Genomic DNA, 25540 nt, shown 5'->3' on the forward strand with positions numbered 1-25540 from the left:
TTTGGCCAAATAATGACTTTGGAGATTAAGAATGGAAGTGGTGGACAATATCACTCCAGTTTGAACTGGCTTCCACTGTGCATTAAGTCCAATACATATTTCATGAAACACCCTTGTAACTTGCTCAAGATGCAGTATAGCTTGCTTATAACAGGATTCATTGACGTTACTTAGTGCCATGATTGGATGCCTACTTGACATTAAATCGAACCACTTATTTATCAGACCAATGAACCAAGCTGTTGTAAGTAAGCCTTTACTGTATCCTTTGCGTTCAACCAAGTACTGAAGTCCCGCTTTTACCGAATTGCTAAAGAAATTTAAAGCACCTGATACTTTCATTTTCTCAAAATGTGATGGATGACATGAGCTTCAGAGAGTTTTGGCGCAAGCTTCAGATCTTGGCCTTCCTGAAAAGATATTAAACTTCTGACATGTTCAGCTGTCACCTCCTTTTGCATGGTGTTCGTTGATCTCTGTGTTAGTAAGCTGTCTTTTCCTTGGTTGTTTCCGTAATGTAGAATTTGATTTTGTGAACACAAACTTGGTTGGAACTGCAGATAACCTAAGGCGTTTAAGACCATCAGCTCTTCCCGTTTCGTAATGATCATCCTCAAAATGATCCTAAAGATAAAATAAATTATCGTTAACTGCAGGCCTGAATATCAGCAATGAAAATATGTTATTTAGTCATATGATATATTTTACTATCAGTAAAAACGCAAATGTTGCACTTATGAAAAGTAAATAGGAAAAGTCCTGAACTTACCGAACATAAATAGGATCTATCATGTGCTTTCCAATTTTCTCGTTTCACTTTAATTTCCTATTGCCGTCGTCTCTCTGGGTTTCTAGGGAATCTGTGCATCGTTTTACCCTGTCCATACTGTACGGATCAGCCTACTGCTACACAGCAAATCATAGGAGTAAAGTATGTAATTTACCGACAATTAATAAAACGCTCTTCCGTGTGCGACGCGTGTGTACCGTGACGGCTCTGACTGTTTCAGGGACCAGGGCAGAACCGTATCAGGGCGGTCTGACAGAGGCAAGATGGCATCCACCGGTTAGTGACCTTGCCTGAGTGGTTCCGAGCACTGCCAAACTCTCTCCATATACGGCTCTGGCAATCACCATCAGTCCCAAGGAGAAAGTGTCTGGGGACCTATGGGCAACATCCATCAGGTAGAATGATGTACGGGAAGTCTGGTTATGCCACATACCTGCCATCATCACCTGAACCTGCCATCATCACCTGAAACTCTAAAAAGTTCTTTTGGAAGGCAAAAGATGGTCCCACATCCCCACCTTCATATACTCTACAGCAAGAAGGAAGGCTAGACTCTGCCAGAGAGGAATTGTAGGCTTACTTAGCAACCTCACAAAGCCAGAAGGAAAGTGTGTTCCTAGACACCACTCCCTTGCACCTACTAATGGAATCTCCTACACTCTAACTTCAAGGAGAGGGTCCTTTTCAGAGTTCTCAAGGGTGCAGAATTGGCACAACAGCATCTTAGCTGGTCTCCACCAACAAAGTATCAAAGGGAAGGAATTGAGAAACTTGAACTTGTTGCCCAGAGTTGACAGGTTCAGAGCTTTAGCTACACTCTCCAGGAAGAAGGAACTAATCAGTTGTTAAGGTACTGCAGAAAGCAAATACCCTAGGGATGGTCCCAATCCAAAGCACAGTGTCTTGAACTAGAACACATCTCATTGCAGACAAAGGAAAGGCATTTAATTTTCCTGATGAATGACAACAGGTGCTTTTGGCCCCCCCTCCGAGGGTTTGAAGGTGAACAAGGAGTACCGAGTCCTCCTTACAGTTTAAGTGCTGCCTCTATCCTTCTTGGAGGAAAGTACAGAGGCAAGCCAAACACTGAACTATAGTATTCCATTGCGAGAGGCTGCTCTCATGGGACACCTGGCAGAAAAATAAGGAGAGAATGCTCTCTTTTGAAGGACTAGCTTTGCCAGCTGGTTAAATACCTGTTAAGTAAAGGGTCTACTGCCTGACACTAAAAACCCATTGCTCTCTTCAGAGTCCATGGGCTTAATACCTGTCATGACATAGTCTGTGAGGGCAGACTGTGTCATGACACTGATGCTGTTGCTACAGATTCCAAGGCATTGGCCTCTGAAGTGTAGAAGGAGGAGCCCTTCTGCAGGGGTCTCTTGAGGATTAGGTTGTCCATCAGCAGACTGATGTATCTAAACAGAGAAGCCTCCGCATCATCTGGCATGTAGAACCTCCTTCAATATGAAAGTGATTGGGGGTTGCACAATCTGCTGGAAACAATCTAACTCTCTGACCCACAGAGCAGGGTGTTCACCTCTCAAAACATCACTTGCTTAATGTGATCATGGCAACCTGACCGATAGTTTCACCTTGAACAGTGCCCAAATTTAACTCGGAAGTCAAGATCACGGGCAGGTTGGAAGTCTAAGTTACCTCCCCAGGATTGTTGTGCTCAACAATGAGTGTGAAATAGCCACCAGAAAATGCTGCTTAAACTCAGCCTGAAGGGGTTCCTGAAAAGCTGGTCCATCAGGACCAAAAGGATCCCCCAAAAGGTCTGAGCTACTCCCCTTTCCCTCGGAAGAGAGTGCCACACCAAAGTAACACTCCCTCTCTCACTCACATTCAGCACCAGACAAGCCTTTCTTGGTCTGAATAGAATTCAGACCTTGACCCTGAGGCCTCTCAGCTCCAGTGCTCAGTCGCAAGGAGAGCTCTTCCAGCTCACGCTGAAGAATACGCCACGTCTAAAAGGTAATGCTCCATCCCCTTAGGAACAAAGTTTCATTTATGTTATAAAAAAATAGTTTAAGTAGACCACCATACTTTGTTTTAACTGTCTAGCACCTTACTATAATGACACCAAACCAAATGCTGTAGAATATATTGTATATTGTAGCATTCTTGGTGAAAATTTTAAAATAGCCAAGAAATCTGTAGGAATCTGCACTGGTGTTACATAACCTTTAAAGGTTACTTAACACACTAATGTGCATTTCAACTCCCAAGGTTCAGTTCTCAACCCTCCCATTTTCATGACCTCACATCCATATGGTACTAGTATATTTGCTGGTTATTTGCTTCAACTTTCTATTTTTTTATTACTTCCAATTACCAGCTATTAATTTTCAACTGATGTTACAGATTAAATCAAGAATGAAGTTCCTTCCAAACTGAAGGTGGGTGAGAGGGTGATAGTTGTACCAGACTTCATGGTGGTCACTCACTTCAGCCAACCCTTGAAAGACGGTAAATATTTAGTTAAAATTTATTCATATTTTTTAGTGGGAAAACAGTTATATCCATATAATGAAATTATAATTTTACTATTACACAAAGTTTACCAAGTTACTCTTATATTTCACTTCCTCAGTCTCTTCTTTCACCAGTACATTATAAAACATATGCCCAACATGTTTCCCTGCCATTTTTGAGGTGCAATAAAAAGTATCAATCAGCGAGTAGAAAAGGTACATGCTAATGCACAAACACAGTTTATGTAATATACTTGTGGTAAAACTGCAATGTACAGTTCAGAGGGCTTCAACAAAATATTTTTGTGTACAAACATTACAAGGCCTTGTAACTCTTCAAATCATAACATTATTTCCTGATACTTTTCACATCTACCAAAGGTCTGAAATTAAACACCATTTACCATTTTTTTGGAACATTTATTTCAGATCAAGTACATCCTCAACTCCCATAGTATGACTTTTATTTTTACAGTTCTCAATAAATAACATACAATTTGATTAGCTGTGCTAATTTTGAGCAATCATTACCTAAAGAGATCCATGGAGACCAAAAATAGCTGCCCAATATATTGGTGGTCAACAAACTACCACCTGTTCACTATCAATCATTGTTACATTTGCTACTTCTGGGAGATGAGAGGCAGAGAAACCACTTAACCTGCTAGTGTGTGAAACATACAGACTCTTAAGCTATAGTGGTTAGAGAACACTAAAGACACATTCCATGTAAGTTAATTATTTGGTTATCAGACAAATTTGAGTTAGGATTTGCATGCTTAATTCTACGGTCAAACTAAGTACAGCTCACTTCCTGCTTGTTCAAATAGTTTGTGACACTGAATGAATCCAATAGCTCATATTGTAGAGGCCGTGATTTCCACCTTACATGATATGTGGCTCAACACTTGATATACCTGGCAGCTTCTGTAGCTACTCAATCCAGTTTTTACACACTTGAATGACTTCCACAAGGAGTCATTGACTTTCATTCACAATAAATGTTGATACTATACCTAATTGTGACTCCACTTTACAGCCTAGCAAGTAAGTTCTACATTGACGATTTCTCCTCAGCTATGAGCAAAGTAAAATAAGGCAAACAGGAATGTAAATAGAGTCGGTCAGTTAACTAGCAACTCAACAAAAATTGCTAATGAAACATACTTTACACTACTACATGAAAATATAATTTTAAATTAGACAAAATTAATAAAAAACAATTAAGGATAAAAAATCTAGAACCCTTCTATTGGCACTATATAAATTAAACAATTTACTGTATTAAAACGACTGTGGGAAATCTGTATTACAGAAAAAGTCACGCAGTATAAAATGATACAGCTCTATGATAGGACAAAACCCGGCACCACTCATATGTACATGCTTTAATATATATATATATATCTAATGTATATGTTGTGAGTGGCTGGGTTAGCTTTTATGTACTGCCTCTAGGTGAGTGAACGACAAACTAGATCGCATATACATCATGGAACAGAGTATTGAAATGACAAATGAGGGAATGTAACCTTCAGAATTGTTCTGTTGTCAAGAGAAATATCACAACAAAAAAAGGAATGATAAATCAGAAATACAGCATAAGTAATGGCATATAGAGGTATATTAAGGATAAAGTACTTTAGGTGATCACTATCATTCCCGGATTCCAAAGGAATTGGCTTTTTGGGATGAATGAGGACGCAAGAAAAAACTTGTCATAACAAAAATAAAACCTGGACTATTGACTAATCAAAACAGCACTTTATATGGTATATAAAGCCTCACTTAATTGAAGCTAGTCCTCCATCAAACTAAGAAACTGCCTTTTTTCCATTATTAGTTTGGGCCACTTGGAATATAACTACACCTTATTACAACCTATGCCATGTCTCCAGACTGCTTTGGCTAATTCAGAGAAAAAGCACAAGCAGATGTAAGAAATATTTGTATATGTGTTTGTGTGTGTATATTTGCACAACAGCTTACTGAAGGCAAGCAGCAACACTCATATGTACGTACGGCAACACTTACATGTACGTACATATATATATTATATACGAAGAATATTACTAAGAGCTGGGTATTTGTTCTCCAATGACGAAAGCCTTTGTCACATAAAAAAAGACTTTTAAGCTATTGCTAATTTGTTACCCTTAAAAGCCTTTGTTTAAAAAAGTCTAGCCTCATGAGGCTACAGAAGTTCCCCTTCATAATACAAACCTTATGAAGAGTATGAAAGATTTGTGAATATTTCTTCAATAAATCAAATCACGTGGGGAGCATATTCATCACTTAGAAAAGGCCAATTGGGAGACAAATAGCCATACATAAAACTAAATAATGGATCAAAAATATATTGTATATATTTATATGTATATGTAAAAAAAATCTTTACAGATCTAAAAGTCTATCCGAGACATCTCAACAAAAGAATATCTAAACCGCACCTTGATAAAGTGGATAATGGCAAAAATATAATATTGTCCTATTTGGTAGAAGGTAAAATTTACTTGACTGCGCAAAAATAATGTTATGAGGCCACTCAGTTCTTGATGACACGGCTAAAATGCCCTTTTCTTTTATTCCTAGGGATTTTCTGGCCTGTCAATCAACCCGTTAAACGCAACATTATCAGTGACTCAGGACAAAAGTAAACCTACATAACAGATGGCCATGACTACCTATACAACACTACTCCTTAACATAACTGGCCAGTGAACACAACAAATAAGTTTTGCAAATATTCAATAATTATGATAGATCTCCCCAATACAAGAAAAATAATAAGGTTCCGCAAGACAAATGAGATTCAAAATAAATCCTTTTGACTAGAAACACTGATACTGTTACAAGTTCATAATAATAATAATTTACAACATAAGTGGCCAATATTATTTTGCAAGATTATATTTAATGTTCCATGAAAGCATGAAAAAACCTATAACTTTTCTATCTTAAAATTGTTTATATCCTAGTTATGTTGGACATGATGCATCACTTATGTTGAAAACTACACCAAGGCTTTTTATCAGTAAGGACATGATTAACCACATGTACAATTATCGTGAAAATGAACCAAGACTCCTTATAAAGTTTTATGTCGTTATGTACACCACCGCAAATATACCTTCGCATATTTTTTTCCCATTAAAATTTGACTTCTTCAGATAATTACAAATGGTTGAAAAACATCCTCGGTGATGGATACAATGGTGTATTCATATGCAGGCTAATAAAATCTGACATAAGGCTGGAGTTCCACAAATTTTAAAATGTTCATTTCTGAATCAAGAACTGCTTTCACTAGCATGCCATAGTAAGCTTCAAAAACTGACAAAAAAATCTTATTCACTGCATTCAGAATATTTACAATCCAAAATCATGACTGAAAAATAATGTATGTAGCATCAATCTATTCTAGATTTCAAAAAAGTTTTATGTGATATAGTTAGATGATAATTACCTTATTATTTCCCTCAGCACAAGGTACCACCAGCAATGCATGATCCAGAAAAGAATGAGTACAAAATTATCAGCACCTGTTAAGCCCCAACTAATTTGATCACTTCAACCAATTATCTTGTATATTCCCTATACAAAAGTCATGAGTTGATAATTACAAGTTTCGAGTTCCAAGTCCAAATAGATCTGATTGACAGGTGTCTGATAAGGAAAAGGGGACTCCCCCATTCACTTTTTATTTGCGATGGAATAGAGATAAAAAGAGATCATGGCATCATTAAATTTTCCCACTGTGGAGAGTATTTTTTTCATTTTTCATTTTTTAATCTTATTTTACTTTTCTTCAAAGTACTTATATGTTGGGTTTTCATACCCATTTACCTGCATATTGGCTACATGCCTTTCCTCCGGGGTAATGGCCTGGTCGACTTCCATGAAGCCCTGTCAGAAGAGATGAAAAATTTTTAATTCACTCTTAAGTGGCTAAAGTTTAAAACAGAACAAAAACTGCAGTCATAACTTAAATTGACTTAATAGTGAAAGAACCAAACTGCAAACTTGACTGAACAGAATGACTAATGCAATGTCAATTATAGATACCCTTTCAACCAAAAACATTTAATTGCTGAGCTAATCACACAAGAAAGACATTACACTCCACTAATGGGTACAGAATTGTCACAACTAAAAAATCTTGACATATGTTGGCACATTTATAACACCACAACAAAGTCATAAGACTTTTAAAGTTGTCAAAGTAGTTGTGACTCCAAGAGGTAGGAAGGCTGAATGTTCAGAAAAGGCTTATATCCACTACATAGTCTATGGTCAAGGTCTGTATGTGTGTATACAGTTTTTGGCTGCTTTGCTTCACCTTACAAATTATTATAGCTGTGGCTAAAGAAAAAAATAATGAGCAGACTGCAAAATATTTTGGAGGCAAAACCTAAGTTTGAAACTGGCAAAATCACATGTACTTCATTTAATTTACTATGTTTATAAACGAAATAGTTGCATTTTTTAAAAACCAGCTTTGATAATTTATGAAAGAAACATATCCCTGAATTAAGTTTCATTTAGCAACTAAAGACAGTGATGATGACGGTAAAATGCAATCAGCTGTTGATTTTAAGAATGTGAACAGAACTAGAATGCAAATGGTGCATGATCTCTCTTCATACTTTGTAATAGGGTAATTTGACAATAATACATGCAATATAATTTGATATAGTAAAAAACCAGTTTTATTAAAACTCATTATTTCATTATTTTCAATGCAACTAACATTTGACTTTTGCATACGGACATCTGTCGGTGTAATAACCTAAACGGGCCAAAAGTCTCTCCAACCATAGTACCTATGATGATGCTCCATCTTCCACTAAAAAAATCCACTTTTTAGAATTCCAGATGAAAGATTGTAAACCTATACAAACAACATAAACCACTGAATCGAGAGAAAGCTGATTGCCAGCGTCATTTACCCTAACTGTTGAGTGTTTATTAAGAGTTGCGCTAAAGTTGTCAAGTTCTTCAAACTTGCTGATTCTCAATGGTGGCTTCCATAGGTAAAAATAAGATACATTTTTATTCATCCTTCACACACTGGGGATGGTCTCAAGAAAAAGTACCACTAAATTAAAGCTGCAGGTTATAGCCACAGCTGGATAAAATGGATAACAGGCTGCTTGGGCAAAAGCGATGCCTGGAACTGGCGAAAACACACTTACTGCTTTTACAATCGAGTAAATCTGCATGTTTTAAACCAAAATTTGTCAATTTTTAAATTTATTTCCAAATTACGTTTCTTCTAGCAACTAACTAATGGCAATGAAGATATCGGTAGTACTCAATCTGCCGAGATTTTGAGAATGTAAACAATAAATGAAATTGGCGTGTGAACACGTTTATAATCTACAATAGAATAACAAAATTATAGTATATGCAATATACTGTACTGTAATTGGATACAGGTAGCAAAACAACTTTTATTTAAATCATCATTATTATAAATATAGTTGTACTGTTTGACTTTTGCAAATGATTACTTCTCTCCAAAAAATATTTCAGTTTTTAGAATTAAGGATAAGAGTTTGTAAACCTGTATGGGCAAAACTGGATAGAAAAGATAAACTGAAAAGCAGTATTACCATTGTGAGGATAAAGAAAGACTTCAAACACACAGCTTGGTATAATAACAATGTATCCTATTCCCCTACAAACTTCTTACTTAGAGAGCTATTTACAAAAATCATCAATCAAGCTGCAGTTTTCAAGCACTAATGGTCTACCATTCAGTATGCATCATATACAGTTGATCATGAAACATTATAAAAATTATGATGTACAGTACAGCACAATCATATATAGCAAGGGAAAGGATCCTCTTTAAAAATAATAAATGGAAACCCAGTACTGCATAAAACTGGCTAATAATGCATGATTTACGGTACATATACAACTGATTCCTAAATTCATACCTGGTTATGGGGATTTGTGCTATTTCTTCGCCGTAGTACAACAATGCCAACAACCATGGCCATCATTAATGCCACTCCAGCAAATGCTACAGTGAAATAAACTCCGCGACTTTCACTCCCAGATGATTCGCGGGTCACACTGTAACTCTGGAAAAGGAAGTACAACAGATATGTGACATATCCTCTCTCGCTGTTTTAAAAAATAATGTGTTTCATCAATACTTACAGTCATTTTTACTAGTTGGATTACTTAGAACAACCTATTATGAAACCCATGAACACAAAAACCTAGTAATAAAATTTCCAAGCAAACATTTTGAAAAGTATCCCAGGCTACATCACAATCAAATGTTATATATAGTCATTGTATGAAACATTTATACCTAGTAATTCAACCAAAAACTGAATTTTTCAATTACAACTACTTTCAATCTTCTTCAACAGTAATGCAATGATTATATCAAAGCTAATGGCTACATATTTCAGTTGCATCATAGAAAAAATTAAAAAGACAAGTGTCTAACAGTACAATACTCAATGACAGCCACAGAAGGGATACTCAAAAATATAACAAAATAAAACTAACTTTTTTGGTATTACATATTCTAGTTACTATTCATTAATTCAACTGCTGTACTGTGATATACCAATTTTACTACTAAAAAAACCAATGGTTACAAACAGTGCTATTCATACGTTCTGATGAAAATAAAATGTTTGTCAATACTTGAGCTGAAATCAAAGCAACAGCCCGTAATGTTTTCCAGATGAACATGATGGCATGCTACTTACAGCTTGTGAGTGAGAAATCTGGTGGTGCTGAGCATGAGCCACTTGTACATCATCAGCATGATGTAACAACAATGGCTCAGGTGGAGTAGAGGCATTGGGAACAGGAGAGGCCTCTCTAACCATTCCATCAACGGTGAGAGTGTCAACCTCCACTGGATCTTGACTAACAACTTCCTCAGCATTGCTCTCCAGTGCCTCAGCGTGACTTGTCTGGGTCATACCATTTGGCTCTGCATGCTCTGGGAAGGTTTCTTCATCAGAGCCAGATTCATTCTGTTAAAAATATCAAAAGAACCTTCAGTAAATTCAGAAACAACAAATTAAACCTAAAACTACAAACTTATTGCCAATTCAATGAAGGCCCAGGGAGGAAAACTTCCACAGCCTCATTAACTGCTTTAAACATCACAAACTAGGCTTCTTTCCTTACATATACTGTTCTGTACTGTACTACATACAATACAGCACCAATCATCTTAATAATAACATTAAAGCCCTTCATTCTAATTTTTCTTATGCAAACCTTGCCCTTCCCAGTCACATAAGCCTGCTCTTTCTTATGTACCACATCCACACAAACTCACAATTAGCCCAAGATTAAATATGCCATTTTCATGTTCTTTGTCAATACCCAAGCTTCTGCTGCAAAGTGTAGTACAAGCTTAATGTACCCACTAATAGTCTTTACCTCTAAGAATATTAATCTTTCTCTCTCTATTTCGTCCATGCTGCAGCTATACTCTTACATATTTATGATTTTAAATGTCAGTAACTATATGTGTAACTTTTGAGAAGAGACTGACTTTTGATAAGAGCATATATGAAATATTGCTTCCTCTTTCTCAAAAAGTTGGTATCAACTTCTTTCTTGTTTGGAGTACTGTTTTCTTTTTCTAGTGTGGTCTTCCAGTACTGAATCCCATACCAAACTCTTGAATTGAGTTATGTCATCAGTTATGTCATCAGTCAAGTTTATTGTGCACACTCTTAATGCTGACTTGTGGCACAGATGTAAAGTGAGTTCATTATGTCTGTTGCATAAAATGTACTTCACAACAGAACATCCTCTGCACTCTCCTTTACCTGACCTAGCTGTTTTTGTTTGCAACAGTAGGCAGGGTGCTACTGCAGTGTGTCATTTTCTAGCATCAGGTTCAATATTATTCAGTTTGCTGTGAGTTTTATCTTGGCTACATCTAAAATGTGGAACAGTTTGCCTAGTGCAGTTGTGGAATCTTTTGATCTCCAAATATTTACCAGAGTAAATTCATTATTTACAGAGTAAATTCATTCCTTTTCTCTGATTTCAGGTTATAGGCTTTACTTTCTATTCCCTAATATTTACTTATATATTAGTTACTAATATAATTTGTTTCTCCTTAGGCTGATTTCCCTTTGGAGCTTGCCCATTTATTGCTACATTCATAACTCCAACCTCTAACCCATATGGTCATGAAATACTTTTGGGTGTTTCTCTTATACAAACACCCTCCAGCTCACATTAATTTTCTTCATCCAAAAGAATCTCAAAATCCTGCATACATCAACCCAGTATATCTAATTTCAATGTTACATTCAACATTTTCATTTTATATATATATATTTACTTTCTCCAGACACTTGATACTGAATATTTTATTTCTCCCTCTCTTGTAAGGAGATCCTACTTCTGTTCCTCCCAACTCTTATTTGCTCTTACCACATGCCTTTAAACTTTCCTCTTCTTTTCCCTGTATATATATCTATCCTCAGTATCTATTCTCTGCCAAAGCTCTACTCTTTAACTGCCCTTGGTACCTCTACTTTATAACTCTTCCCCAATGTCACACCATGTTACTAATGCTGCCTTTTCTATGCTTCCTTCAGTGATTTCTGCTAACCACTTTTTGATGCTATATTTGCCAACACTTTTCATTCCCTGATCTGACCTTCTCATTATTTAGTTTCATGCTTTCATTCTTTTGACAAGCTCTTTTAATCTCTCAAGTGCTCACTATTAAATTATCTAACTGCAACTGAAATTGTGTTATGCATGCCTTATCCAGCATAATAGTGCAATCATTTCTTTAATTCCATCAACCCTTTTCATCAGGCATAATGTGTTTTCACATAACATCCATTCCCTCTGATTCTTTCTCAACAGGTAACTTAATCTTGTTTTATTTTTAATACTTTATTCAATAACTCAAGAGTCAAGATTGATAACAGAGCTGTTTAGCATTAAAATAAAGAGGACAATTATTACTACTTAAAATCATGTCCATCCTTGGTTTGCCCTTGCACATTATACCCTCAAGTATCAAAATCCCTTATAGCAAGAATATCTACATAATACTGTAGTCAAATATTCAATCAGTAGCTCTTAAAGTTATGAAAAAACTGTATCACACTACACAGATCAACAATTTTTCAATGGAAAAACACTTACTCTGTCGTCATCGTCGTCGTCATCATCATCATCATCGTCATCATCCTCCTCCTCATCATTGAGGTTCCTGTTCTGGTCTGCGCTAACAGTTTCCCCTTCATCCTCATCATCATCACTGATGTCCCCTCCTTCAGTTGAATCATTAGCACTCTCTAAACTTCCATCTTCAGCCTTGGTTACTACATTAAAGTGAAAATTTTTTAAGTGACATTCTGCTTTTACATCCACTAAATCACCTTCCAGTATTTCCAATAAGCAATTCATGATACACATACGAGATTATGAAGAATACTTACCACTTGGGAGAGGGACTGGGGCATGGGTAGAAAGCTCAGGAGGAGTAGAATCCTTACTTCTCAGGGCTGCAGAATATTCACGCATCAAGCGACCAATCTTGGCATTGAGATCTGGATGCCTGGAAGATAACAAATGGGTTAGAACCATTACTTTACTAATATTTTGGCTTTGTACAGTCAGTCCTGGCTACATAATCATTTGGTATAAAATTTTTACCACTTAATGCTATTTGCTTCAAAAGATTGAATATCAAATAGTAAATGCTATAAAATTTAAATTTGCCAAAAGCTATTTGCTTCAAAAGATTGAATATCAAATAGTAAATGCTATAAAATTTAAATTTGCCAAAAGAATCTTCACAATTAAAATTTTGAAAATGTACAATTACAGGGCAGCAAAGGTACGTTCTGCTAGAACAGATGCTGAATTGGTGCACAATATCATTCATTTACATTAATTGTGTGCAGGCACTACACATGTAATCCCAAGCTTTGAAGTACATTTGCTTCCTGTGATCTGTGAGATATACCCTGTCCTGTTTTACCAATCTTTTTCTGTACAGATAAGCGTATTGTGAATCTTCAATGGGAATTTGAACAATTGTGTTGTGAAATGAAAAAGGATTTGTTTGTATTCAAGGATTTAAGGTAGACAACAGAAACTTGTCCTTCACAAGAGGAACACCATTGCTCCTTCAGGACTGAAGTGTCTCTTTGGCTGCCAGATGGTAATGACAAGGGCTTCATCTTGGTCTGTCAATCTCATGGATCAAGTTGGAGGCCCAGATTACCACAGAACATTTGTTGCAAGCCATGGGTGGTACAGGGCTTTTAACCCTCTGGTGATTTGATGACGCGAAACCGCGTCAATAAATTTTTTGCCGTAAGTGCTCCGATTTTGTGATTTCCGCATCATCCGAGAGTTATTTTCAGGGAAAATTCACCCCCCAAAAAAAGTCATCCGAAGAAAACGTGAACTGTGTCACTGCGTGGGCAAATCTTGGACCTACAAGAAAACATAAACAGGAAATTGATAGGTATTGCGCAACTGCCACAGACCTCCCCAAACTCAAGCACTTCTCCTCCGGTTTTGACCGAGTTCAGCACGTCTTTTTAGCGTTCTCACGTTTTTTGCTTTGTCATCATTTATCTGTGCTTGTGAAGTGCTTTCACTTTTGTTATTGATATAAAAGTGTTTGCAAGTGATTCAACAAAGTGTTTTTCGATAAGATAAATAGCAAAGAATTGTTTTTTACATATATTTCTGTCTTTCAACAACATTTCTGAAAACTTGTTGCTTTTACGTGGGCTACTTATAGAAAATTTATTCAACTTTCCATTGCATTTCACTTTTTTTCTTAGCATTATTCATTACCGTAGATAGTTTTTGTACACCTGTTTGTGCATCTGTTTGTGCAAATAACTTCATGTGTGCAAAATGTAAAAATATATTTCTATATCATTCAAAACTTACGTCTTTGAGCCATTCTTTATTTACTTCTATTGATTTTTTGGTAATATAATCGCAAAGCATTATTTATTACTGAGTAATTCAAAAATGTCAGCATATACAAAAGGCATTGAATGCCGATGTTTCTTTTATGCATTGCGTATATTTTGTGCATCTGTAAATAACTTCAGAAAAATGTATTATATATCGAATAACTTCAGATTGTTATATATCCGTAATTAGAAAAAAAAGAAAGATTGTCCGTAATCTAATGACAATTGCTCAATTTTATTCTAACAATACATATATCTTTCTTTTGTGCATTTTATAGGAAATTTATTCAGCTTTCTAATGCCACCTTTATTTTTTTTCTATCTTTATTCCTTATTTAGGTACGATACGAAACGCCAACATAAGTAGGTTGGAAAATCTGAAAATTACACATTACCATTTTTTAATCACTAACAGCTAATTAGCAAACATTTATTGCAAAATGATTGCTTCCACATGAAAGTTCAAACATTTCCACACAATTTACATATAAAATAATCTCCCCAAACCTAATTACTATATTTTTCATGATTATTTTAAAAAAATATATACGATTTTCCTTAAAAATTTCACGTTCATCACGTCTTTTTTATTATTTCTAAGCCTTGCAAATGTTTTGAGATTGCTTTATGAAAAAATTCAATCATTTGCCGACATCATAAAACAAACCAGAAGCCTATATCAGTTATAGTTTGGACATATCAATTTTTACAAAGAAACTTTTCTGCATGAACCCCACTTCTTCCCTCCACGGCATAAGTCGCATACCGGGTAGCGCTATAGGAACCCCCAGAAGCATGAGAGTGTTAAGAAGCAAGCTGATGTTAGCTTTCTAACATTAAAAGCTGAGTGTAAATGAGGCTTCCCCCGTAGGGGAGTAGTGTCGTCAGTGCACCTTAGCAGTGCACTGTAGGCATTACTTAAGGTTCTTTGCAACATCCCTTTGGCCCCTAGCTGCACCTTTTCATTCCTTCTAGTGTACCTCCATTCATATTCTCTCTCTTCCATCTCGCTATCCACCCTCTCCTAACACTTGTTTCATAATGCAACTGCGAGATTTTCCTCCTGTTACACCTTTGAAACCTTTCTACTCTCAATTTCCCTTTCAGCACTGAATGACCTCGTAGGTCCCAGTGCTTGGCCTTTGGTCTAAATTCTATTTTCCATTCCTTTCCAAATGAGGTTTCAAAGATGGTGTCCGAGATCCTGGATCAGTGGATTGTTGATAGTCAGTGGATTGTTGATGGTAGTTCCTGTGCCAAGCAACTCTTGAGCATGGACAAAATGGGCCTCTTCTGAAAGATGTCCAGCAAACTTTTTGTTGCCAAAGAAGAGAGAACTCCACAAAGAATTCAAAGCTCCCAGCAATCATACCACCCATATCCAATGCTGAAGGATATCTGAAACTATTACACCTTTTCATTTATAATCCTGTGGCACTAAAGGAATTCACCATGATATTTCAAGTTGTTTGGAAATCCAGCTCTTACATTAAGTTTTAACCCCAACTACATGGATGGTTTTGTTTACCAGCCACTGGATAATATCAGATGGAGTTACCATCATTACCCAATTTCACCTCCTCAAAGATTTTTAGTGATCCCACAGCCATCAAAATATGGTGCTAAGCACTAGGTTGTTTTTGCCTTTCAATACAGGAACCATCTAGACAATAAAGACTTGTTCCTGTATCTCAAAATTAGCCGTGACAGGATGGTTAGGAAGTAAGGAACCTAAACATACAGGCTTCAATCAAGCTCATTACTGATACTTTTGTATGTGGAGCAGCTTTCTTTGTTGAACTTCACATGACAAAAGGTATGGCATGAAATTTCAATGACTTCAAAGGTTTCCTTCTGTGGACACCATTTGGAAGGACATCCTGAATTTATATTACGTAGAAGAAGATGTTGCCAAGCTGCTCAAGTCATAACGAGGGGTAGATGGAACTTGAGCAGGAGTATACATATAAATAGTCCATGAAAGAAGAGGTATTATGCTTTCAAATCCCCATGGCATCCTTTCACAGTTTGAGGGTTCCACTAAATTTCCTGAGGTTGATCATACATCTAAGAGTGGTACAACAGATTCAGTGTCCCAAGGGATCCTTACTTCAGTGATCAAAGGGATCCTTATTTCAAAGCTCTTTAAAGCTCTTCCTACTGGGTATCCTTCTTCATCCACTTCCTCCTGTGCTGCTCATTTTAACTCATCATTATGTTTCAATGTCTGGCATAGGGACTCCTCCTCACCAATCATTTCCCGATCCATAGTCCTCCACAGGACCTGTCCCTCACCTAATCTCCATCCAGTCTGAATCACCCTTTAATCCAAACAATCCTCTGCATTTCCCCTTCCTCATTATCATCTCTGAATGATGACAATGAGCTTTACCCTCACTGCACTGTATGGGGTATGGGGTGCAAGAAGGAAAATTAATGACAATTTGTTGTGACTGGATTTAGATTATGGGCAGTTCCAAATACTTTTTTATTTCTAAGGTGTTTACAATAAATTTTTTTGCACATTTAATGTGACTGATACCCTTAGTTGATTTAGAAGGCAACAGGCAGCTACAGAGATGTGGGAAAAGTTGTGATCACTTGAAACAACACTAAGCTGCCACCCCCACCCTTCCAATGATTTGGTTATTTTTTAAGTATTCCTGAATGACTATTTTTTTTTGCTGAATTATGTTATATTGATATTCAATGCATTTGAATCAAAATTTATGTTTGTATTAGGGCACTGGTTGGAGGCTTCTATATCACTGAGATTGCATCCCTATTTTGTCAGAAAATCTGTAATAATTTTTCCCTTCATGATTAGTCATAATGGTATACTCCTGAACCAAGTAGCCAAGGTCCACTATAATGCATAATGGTACACTTTTGAATCAAGTGGCCAAGATCTACTATAATGCATCATGTTTTCCTAACAGCACAAAGATATAAACTGCAATATCCTCAAGCTATTTCAATGTGATGTAATGTTACTACTATTGTTGTATCGTACCCTCAACTTGAAATCTGTAAAAAAAAAAAAGTTCTTTATGGCCCCGAAAAATTAGGGCACTGGGTGGAGGCTACTATATCATTGAGATTGCATCCTTATTTTGTCATAAAATCTGTAGTGATATTTCCCTTCATGATTGGTCATAATGGTACACATCTGAATCAAGTAGCCAAGGCCTACTATAATGTATAATATTTTCCTAACAGCACAAAGGTATCACTTACAAAAAAGTTTTGTAATGCCATGAAAATTAAATGCTTAAAAGCATACCAACCTTGACAGCATACTGAGGGACTGGTTAACCATGCGCTCCAAGTCACTCAGGTGTTGCAGAGTTGCATCTCGTTCCCTGTCTGCTGCTTCATAGTCTGAGTTAAGCAGGTGCTTGTAATGAGAGACTGTGTGATGACGGTCTTTGTTCAAAGCACGGAGAAGTTTCTGGAGGCATTTTTGAACCTTGTGCGTCTGCAAAGACCATGACAATTGTAACCCATGTTATAGTATGACAACTTTAAACCAAGGTGTCTGCAAATTATTTTGACCCAATAAATTAATGTTGTAAAAACAAAATGTCCATATGAATACCTACAGTATTTTATTTAAAGAACTTAAGCACAAATACCTCGAAATAACTATGTAAATGAATAATCCATGATTGTGGACTGGAGAGAAAATACTATTTCCTGAACAACAGGCATAAGTTCTGCAGTCATTATTTTCTAATTTTCTAGGAGCAAAGACTTATGAAGAACTTGAAATCAAATAAATAGGAAATGTCATAAAACAATATACTTCTAGGTTGAGTACTAGACAATATATTTCTGCTCTTCAACATTTTGAAATAATATAGTTTCCAACAGCAAAACCAAATATATATATATATATTCAATTTGAAAAATACATGCATCTCATTAACACTAAACAACTGTACTAGCTTTCAAGCTATTAATTTATTGAAAAGCATCTGTCTCCTAGAAAATAAAATAGAGGCTCACAACCTACATTTGGTTGTTTTTCCGCAAGGGCTCGGGTGTAACATGTCATGGCTTCTCTCTTCATTTCATTTATGTGAGCAACAATTCTCTGCTGGTGGAGGGCTGTCAGTTGATGTCTCTCTGCCTCATTTTCTGCCTCAACTGCTTCAACAGTCTGTTGAAATCTTTGAGTCATGCGATGCTTAAACTCCTCAGCACCTCGTGGATCCTTAGCACGGAGGTCCTGATAGCGCTCTTCGAGATCTGACCATTCCTTCATGATCTACAATGAGATGCAAAATTTAATTTCTTATCAAATCTAACTAGTTTCATGAAAATTCAGAACAAAATCCTGAAAAGCAGACCAACTTAAGAGCCATTTTGCCTGAGTTTACTTTAATCATTTCAATCCAGATCTAGTGCAGTAGGCTTAATAAAGTTTTGGCAGCATCAACAACAAAACTAACTTTCACCTCAATAACAATACGAAGATGAGCGTATTTACCTTTGATACCTTCTCACGATGACGTTCTTCCAGTCTCTGTTCTGCTCGGCGGAAAGCATCGTGTTCTTCATGTGGATCAAAGCGGCTGAAATATTCATCCCGTGTGCCTACCTCCTGAAAAGATGGGTTAAAAACTGTTCAATGACAAACTTTTTCACAGACAATGATGGCATGTACTTCATTACAGTGGCTTTTATTTTCTTTTACTATGGCATACCACTATTCCATAAATTCACTGCTTGTCTTTTCAAACTCTGTGCTTAAGCAATAATCCCACTCCTTACATTCATGTCATTGACCAATAGAGGATTTTAAAACTTGATACTGCTAAGCATAAAAAGCTAAAGGTGTTTGTAATCATTAATAAGTGAGAAATGCATCACCCTTTATAGGTTTGCTTGAACATTCAAATCACTGAACACCCTGCTGGCTGGAATGTATCCTAGACATTAGGCTACAGACACATGTCAATTTTCACGATAAAAATATACTATACAAATTTACTCTGTACATTTTTGGCATGCCTATTTTTTTATCTCCATATTTCTTGCCTAAACAACTCATCTGCTGTTTTATGCAGACAGTCAAACTCCAAAATCTTCAAATTAATTATTAATGACATTCATAAATAAATGAAATCATACTCTTGAAACCAGTAAACTTGGAGAGTCAACTTTCAAGGATATAAAAAACATCCCAAAGTATCAGCCAGGTACCCCAACATGAAAAGAAATTGCCCTTAACTTAGTAACTATATAGGGCTTACCTGCGATGTTGTAGTTGTGGGAACCTTAGGTGAGGGTGTTGTAGATGCAGACTGGTGTACCCGATGGTCCATCTGGGGCAGTGCAACTGGTTCCTCTACTTCCATGGGGTGAGCCTTTCCATGTCCTTTGTAGTTCTTGGGGCAGCAGACAAATTCTACACCAGAGAAAACATCAATGCCACATGGCAAGAGCATTGCAAAAGATTTCAGTGTCATTCTACGGGCACCACAAGCACGGTCTGCAGTAGTGTTCCAGCGATCAAACTCCCAGCATCTAGACTGGTTGTGGATGTGGTCAAACAAACATCCTTCAGGTACAAGAAGGGCATCTGACTGGAATGATCCTTCTGAAAACAAGGTAAAGGGATCACACAAATATCTTTATTAAGTCACAAAAATACAAATTACTTTATCTCCATTATATAATACCATACACAAAGTATGAGTACGCAGGTGCAAAAAAGCAACTCCCAAAGACACTGCATTCAAAAACACTAATATTACAAGACTGCAAGTCACCATTTCCTGCATTTCCCGGCATCAAAGACTGTCTTTCTGAAGCAAGTCTGGGAAATTATCTTTCATCCTAGAGGCCAAGGGTTATGTATTTGATAGGCCTGTCGTAGCCCCCAAAGTAATCAAAACTCCTGTTCACCACCCCTGAATGAAATGTAAATTTATACTAATTGCAATAATATAGTGAAAATAACAAAATATAGTCACAAAGATTTATTCATGGATGAGGGGTAATTAGAATGTTATGTATCTAGCCCCCAAGAAGGGTTACCTCTATACATAATAAAATATATATTATACATGGTTGAAATACTATCTAACAAAGGTATTATAAAAAAAAAATACGTCAAGAAAATTCATTCATGTACCAGCACACTACCATAGACAAGTCAATGGATGTGTAGTAATTTGAGTATTTTATATCACTACTACTGGTACCTCACTCCTCAAACGACCCTGATGTCAAGGGAACATTATCAGCTGATAAAAAGTAAGTGTGGTATGCTGAAATGGTTTACAAGTAAATCTTACTATAGCAGGACTACTTTACTACACACACACACACACACACACACACACACACATATATATATATAATATATATATATATATATATATATATATATATATATATATATATATATATATATATATATATATATATATATATATATATATATATATATATATGTTATAGTAATTACTCAGGCTGCTGTATCAATAATCAATTTAATATTCTAATGTAATTTAAGAACCACTGGTTCAGTCATTTTGATTTGCATAAGCAAGTCTGGAAAGTTGCCAACTAGCCATATCTCTGACACACACAGCCTGTCTTTTGCTTTGTACTTCTGAGATCTTGGAATTTTTGACAGGTTCTATCTGGTTCTAAACTCACCACCCTGCCAAAAATAGAGCGGTCATCTGACCTGGAAGCAACCAAGATCACCCTTATACTCTCTGCTGGACTTGCCTCACAACAAGATGTGCCATTGTGTCTATCCTCTCAGCCAGACTGAGACACAAGAAGATGCATCAAGCTTAAACTATAAACCAAAAGGGCAGAGGAACCTGAGAGAGGACAGCAATCTCCCCAGAACCTGTAGCACGGAGACTGAATCTACACTTTTAGTGCAAGGCAGTAGAATTTATTAAACCAGGTGAGAATTTGTCAGAATCCATTGGCCTCCATCCCTTAGCCCTTTGTCTCCTCCTTGAATGCCTTATACTTATCACCATCCAACATTCCCTTGAGCTTGTGATTTCCTTTTAACTTCCCCCTCGGCACTGGCTAATCTCTGAGAAGTGTAAGTAATGCTTTGAGAGAAATTTTGTGATTCACTAGTGTGTTGCGACCCAGACTGCCCTCTTGAAAGGTGTTGGGCCTATCTAACTTTATCCAAGAATATCCATCTCATCCCTAGCCTATCAGTCACTTAGGGCCACCTAAAGCCTTTATCATACTGTGCATGACCCTATCATGCCTAATTCCTGCAATTCTTTATTTGCAGGGACTGTTATATGAGCTGTTCTCTGTCACGCCGTTCCAACCTTGTGCAAGTGACTTAAGCCCTCTGTGAAGGGCCTACGAACCATTTCTCAGCCTGTATAGCTGTAAATTTTGTCCCATTAACTGTTTTGATTGGTGCTAGTGTAAATAAATTAAGTTAATTGTTCCCTCAGTCTGTTTTACACCTAAGTAGAATACTTAGTCTCACCCTCTACCCTTGTTTAGTTTATGAATATTTGTTATGCAATGAATTTGAAAGTATTTTTACAGTGAATAATGTATGAAATTCACTGATCATGGTTATTCATGAAAGAGAGAGAGAGAGAGAGAGAGAGACGGTGTTGATAACTTGAACTGATAGAGCATGAGACCAAGTAGATTGGAGTTTGAGTTGTAGACTAAACAACCAATGTTGAGATATGGGAACGTAAGGAGGAGCTATAGGCGTGGTTATTAAATGAAAGGTCAGCAAAATTGACCTGATTTGTCCTTTGCCAAAAGTGGGAGTTGGAATTGAACCATTAAGAGCAAAGTAGGCATCCTAAAAGGGGAGGAGTTTTCTTCCACATAGGTCCAGATCTCATTCTGATCAATTTTTAGTTAGAGTTAACTTGAACCCCTTCTGGGCTAGATCTGTGTCGCTCTCCTCTCTGAAACCAAGAAAAATTTCTAAGTCCAGTGTGGCTGGCCATGTGAACTATTATAGTGTTATAAAAAATAAAACCTAAGAAAGTGCCCGGCGAGTCCCTTACCTCTTCCTGAAATAAGATAGACAGTGAAGAGGAATAATTACCAAGTTTACTGCGTTTCCCCTGAGTTAACTAAAAGTTATCGGCTATCACAGAACTCAATACCCAGGTCTTACCAAAGTGAAACAACAACAGACAGAAACAGAGACATTCATATTTGAGACCCCATAACATAAAAAGTGGTGGCAGCGGTGGGATATCGCCCAGCGCACATTTGAAAAACAATAAATGTTCACGGCCCTAGAGAAATTTACAGAGAGTGGAGAGTGATTAAAACTTTAACTAACTCTCAAATTAAAAGTGCAAACAATTTCAAGATGGTCTTCAGCAACTAGAAACATAAACACAGTAATAGAAGAGAGCAGAGGGAACGAAGCAGAAAGAAATATTCCACGAAACAGCGAAACTTTTGTGTCGATCGGAGTGAAAATTGACAGCGGTAAATCCCTGCCCAGTTTGAAGTTTCCGAACGTTCGCAACAATAAGATCAACAAGAAATTCAGTTTAATAATTAACTATTACAATAATAAGAACAATAGTAATAATCACAGCATAGAACAGCGGTGATTTTTATAAGAAGTATAACGAAATTTACGAGATTATCGGCAACTCGCGGCCACTCATCGTCGATCGCAGCAAGTGAAGTCGGACGAAAACAAACAGTGCTGGCGGACGTATGAAAGTCGCTAATATCTACGTCAGTTCAGTGAACTTTTCTATCGTGTACGGACTTAAATACACGAAATTCCCACAATTTTTGGTCGCTAAAAGGGAGACTTAGCGGAAATTAGCGGTACCAGAGCGTGACGAACGAGCGGACGAATGGCGAAGAATTTAATAGTGAAGAAATCGGAACGGCGATACAGTTTTGGAAGTCAATGACCTTCGCTGATAACCGCCCTCCCGAGGTGACTGTCGCTAACAACAATTTGGAAGGAATTCCAAATTTTCTTCGACAAATTCAGCGAGTAACGGACTTGGAAGTCGGCCAAGCTGTGCCGATTATCGCTGGACGCCAACGACATTTGCGCTCATGTGCGATCAGCGCTATCTTCAAGTGCAAGACGACACGAAGCTATTTGAATAGTAATCATTCATTCCTAGTATCGGGGAATTATCAAGAAAAATTTTTTTCTGTGAATAATTAATTTTTTTTTGTGCGTGAAATTTTAACATAATTATTTTTCCCTGCAGTGCGCAAATAATTTTTTTCTCAAACATAAATAATTCAAATAAATTTTTTTTTTTTAAGAATAATTATCTGAATAATATTTCCTTATTGTTGTAAGATGGAAATAATTTTTTTTTCATATTTAGTAATTTTTTTTTACGAAATAGAAATTTTCGTTCACTTGGTGATAGAGATAATTCTGTTTAAATTATTCTATCATAATAATTTTTTTGTTATACACTTGGCGCAGCATTTTTGCAGTGGAACCCAAACAACTGTTATAAGTCCAAACTAATATCAGACTTTTTCAGATTGTGAGAGAGTCCTATGAAGGAATGAGTTGGGGAAATTGAATTTCTATTGTCAAGTGGAATACAGTCACTAAGAACTCAGCAAACATGAAATTGACGTAAGTTACCTGCTTCTCAAATTTTTTTTTCATTCATTTTTCATTCTTGGAATCATTGAATATTTTATTAGTTGATATGAATGAATCCTTGGATGAAGTAATTTCCCGACTGCAACAGACAAGGGGCGGAGACCAGACTTAATATAACCTAAGGCCTGTACCTGAACGACTTTCTAGGCAAATTAATCCTAGTAATACTAGATCCAGACGTTCTCATAGTCAGGGTCCCCCACTTAGTTTACCGATAACTAGTGCGCCTAACACTTCCGTTGTAATCACTAACCCAACAAATTCGACTGTACCTAGAAATACACCATGGCTCAAGCCGCAGTAATCACCCAAGCCACTAGATTTTGTGGAACGGTAGACCAAAGTAATGTAGATAAAAGTAGACTAGAAGAATATAGTGTAAATCGATGGTTGGCAGACACAGAAAGCAGAATTTCAGCTGCCGGTATCACAGATGAGAGAAAGAAAATAGATGAAGCACTCTTGTATGTTAGTATGGAACATGGTGATGCACATACAGTTCTTCATTCAGTACTTTTTAAGAAAATTACTCTGTTTCAAGAAGCAGTGCTTACAGTTTTGGCAACCAGAAGCACAGAAAGATCCATGGTACAACATAGGATCTTTCCATCATCAGAAATATGATGGTAATCACTTAGTGTTAGCAACCAGAGTCGAAGAAGCTATAGATAGAGTGACGACAGATATGAAAGATGTAGGAATTGTTGTTGGAAGGAAGGATGACTTTGATGATGATGAAACAGATTTAGCTAGTATATCCAAGGTACTTAGATATATGTCATTAGGGCCAATCTACGATGCTTTGGGTAAGGAAGAAAGAGTAGCCTTAAAGAAGTACTGTGATAGGAAGCCAAATGATGGAATTGTACAAACCTTGATGTACATAGAAAGGAAAGTAAAACAGAATTCATCAAGTAGTAGTGCAGATTTTATGGGAACCGTAGCTAGTGGAAGCCCAAGAAATAATAGCAACCAGTCCAGTAGAAACCAATCAGGGCAAGCTAGGTCTAGGCATCAGGGAAACAGAAATTCGTCTGATAGAAATGGTGGGAACAACAATAGGAGATTTAATCAATCAGAAACAATCAAGGTAGGCCGCCAAATAGAGGTAACAATGGGAATACCACTGGAACCAATGGAAGTTACAGTGGAAATAACAGGGCTCCTGGACAGAGGGGAGCTAGTCAAGGCCAAAATTCAGGGAATAATAGACCACAGTCAAATAGGCAGAGACAAAATTGTGGAAATTGTGGTTATTCCAACCATACAACACAGAATTGTAGAAGAAACAAATGGTGTTCGAATTGCAATAGGATGGGACATTTGATTCAGAACTGTTGGTACAACAGACAGGGAAATTCTCAGGGGTCTCAAAATAACCACAATACTCAGCCTAATAATCAGAATACCTCACCCAGTAACCCAAATCAAGGGAATTCTCAGTGACAATCACAGAGAGCGCAGCAGAAAGGTCCATCCTTACAGAAAGAAATAGTGACATTGAATAAGGATGTATCCCCAACAGACATTACTCGAAGTAATGAAATAGTGTTTTCTGTAAAGAATTTTAATACGTGTCAGGAAGAGTTGCCTATCATACAAGTACACTTAGAAGGTGTACTGAGTTCCATATTGTTGGATACAGGCAGTACTGTAAGTATCA

The 25540-nt window shown here is 36.8% G+C and overlaps 1 protein-coding gene and 1 long non-coding RNA gene across 5 annotated transcripts in view; one reads left to right on the forward strand and one right to left on the reverse strand.

Moving 5' to 3' along the window:
* Positions 1 to 4507, forward strand: part of LOC136834979 (uncharacterized) — a 442585-nt gene extending 438078 nt beyond the window's left edge. The window contains exon 4 of the long non-coding RNA XR_010851944.1: positions 3161 to 4507. This is a non-coding gene — a long non-coding RNA (uncharacterized lncRNA). The remainder of the gene's footprint in view (positions 1 to 3160) is intronic.
* Appl (amyloid-beta-like protein) overlaps positions 3670 to 25540 on the reverse strand; it is a 76434-nt gene continuing 54563 nt past the window's right edge. For 2 of the 4 annotated variants that reach the window (XM_067097959.1, XM_067097957.1), the window contains 9 exons: positions 19493 to 19839; positions 18727 to 18840; positions 18250 to 18504; positions 17522 to 17712; positions 12732 to 12850; positions 12436 to 12614; positions 10008 to 10280; positions 9216 to 9362; positions 3670 to 7176 (listed from right to left, as the gene is read on the reverse strand). In XM_067097959.1, the coding sequence (XP_066954060.1) occupies positions 7069 to 7176; positions 9216 to 9362; positions 10008 to 10280; positions 12436 to 12614; positions 12732 to 12850; positions 17522 to 17712; positions 18250 to 18504; positions 18727 to 18840; positions 19493 to 19839 (1733 nt within the window). In that variant the 3' untranslated portion in view covers positions 3670 to 7068. The remainder of the gene's footprint in view (positions 7177 to 9215; positions 9363 to 10007; positions 10281 to 12435; positions 12615 to 12731; positions 12851 to 17521; positions 17713 to 18249; positions 18505 to 18726; positions 18841 to 19492; positions 19840 to 25540) is intronic. The other 2 variants (XM_067097960.1, XM_067097958.1) reach the window with 1 other exon arrangement.

The sequence above is a fragment of the Macrobrachium rosenbergii genome, chromosome 54 (assembly GCF_040412425.1).
Source record: "Macrobrachium rosenbergii isolate ZJJX-2024 chromosome 54, ASM4041242v1, whole genome shotgun sequence".
NCBI lineage: Eukaryota > Metazoa > Arthropoda > Malacostraca > Decapoda > Palaemonidae > Macrobrachium > Macrobrachium rosenbergii.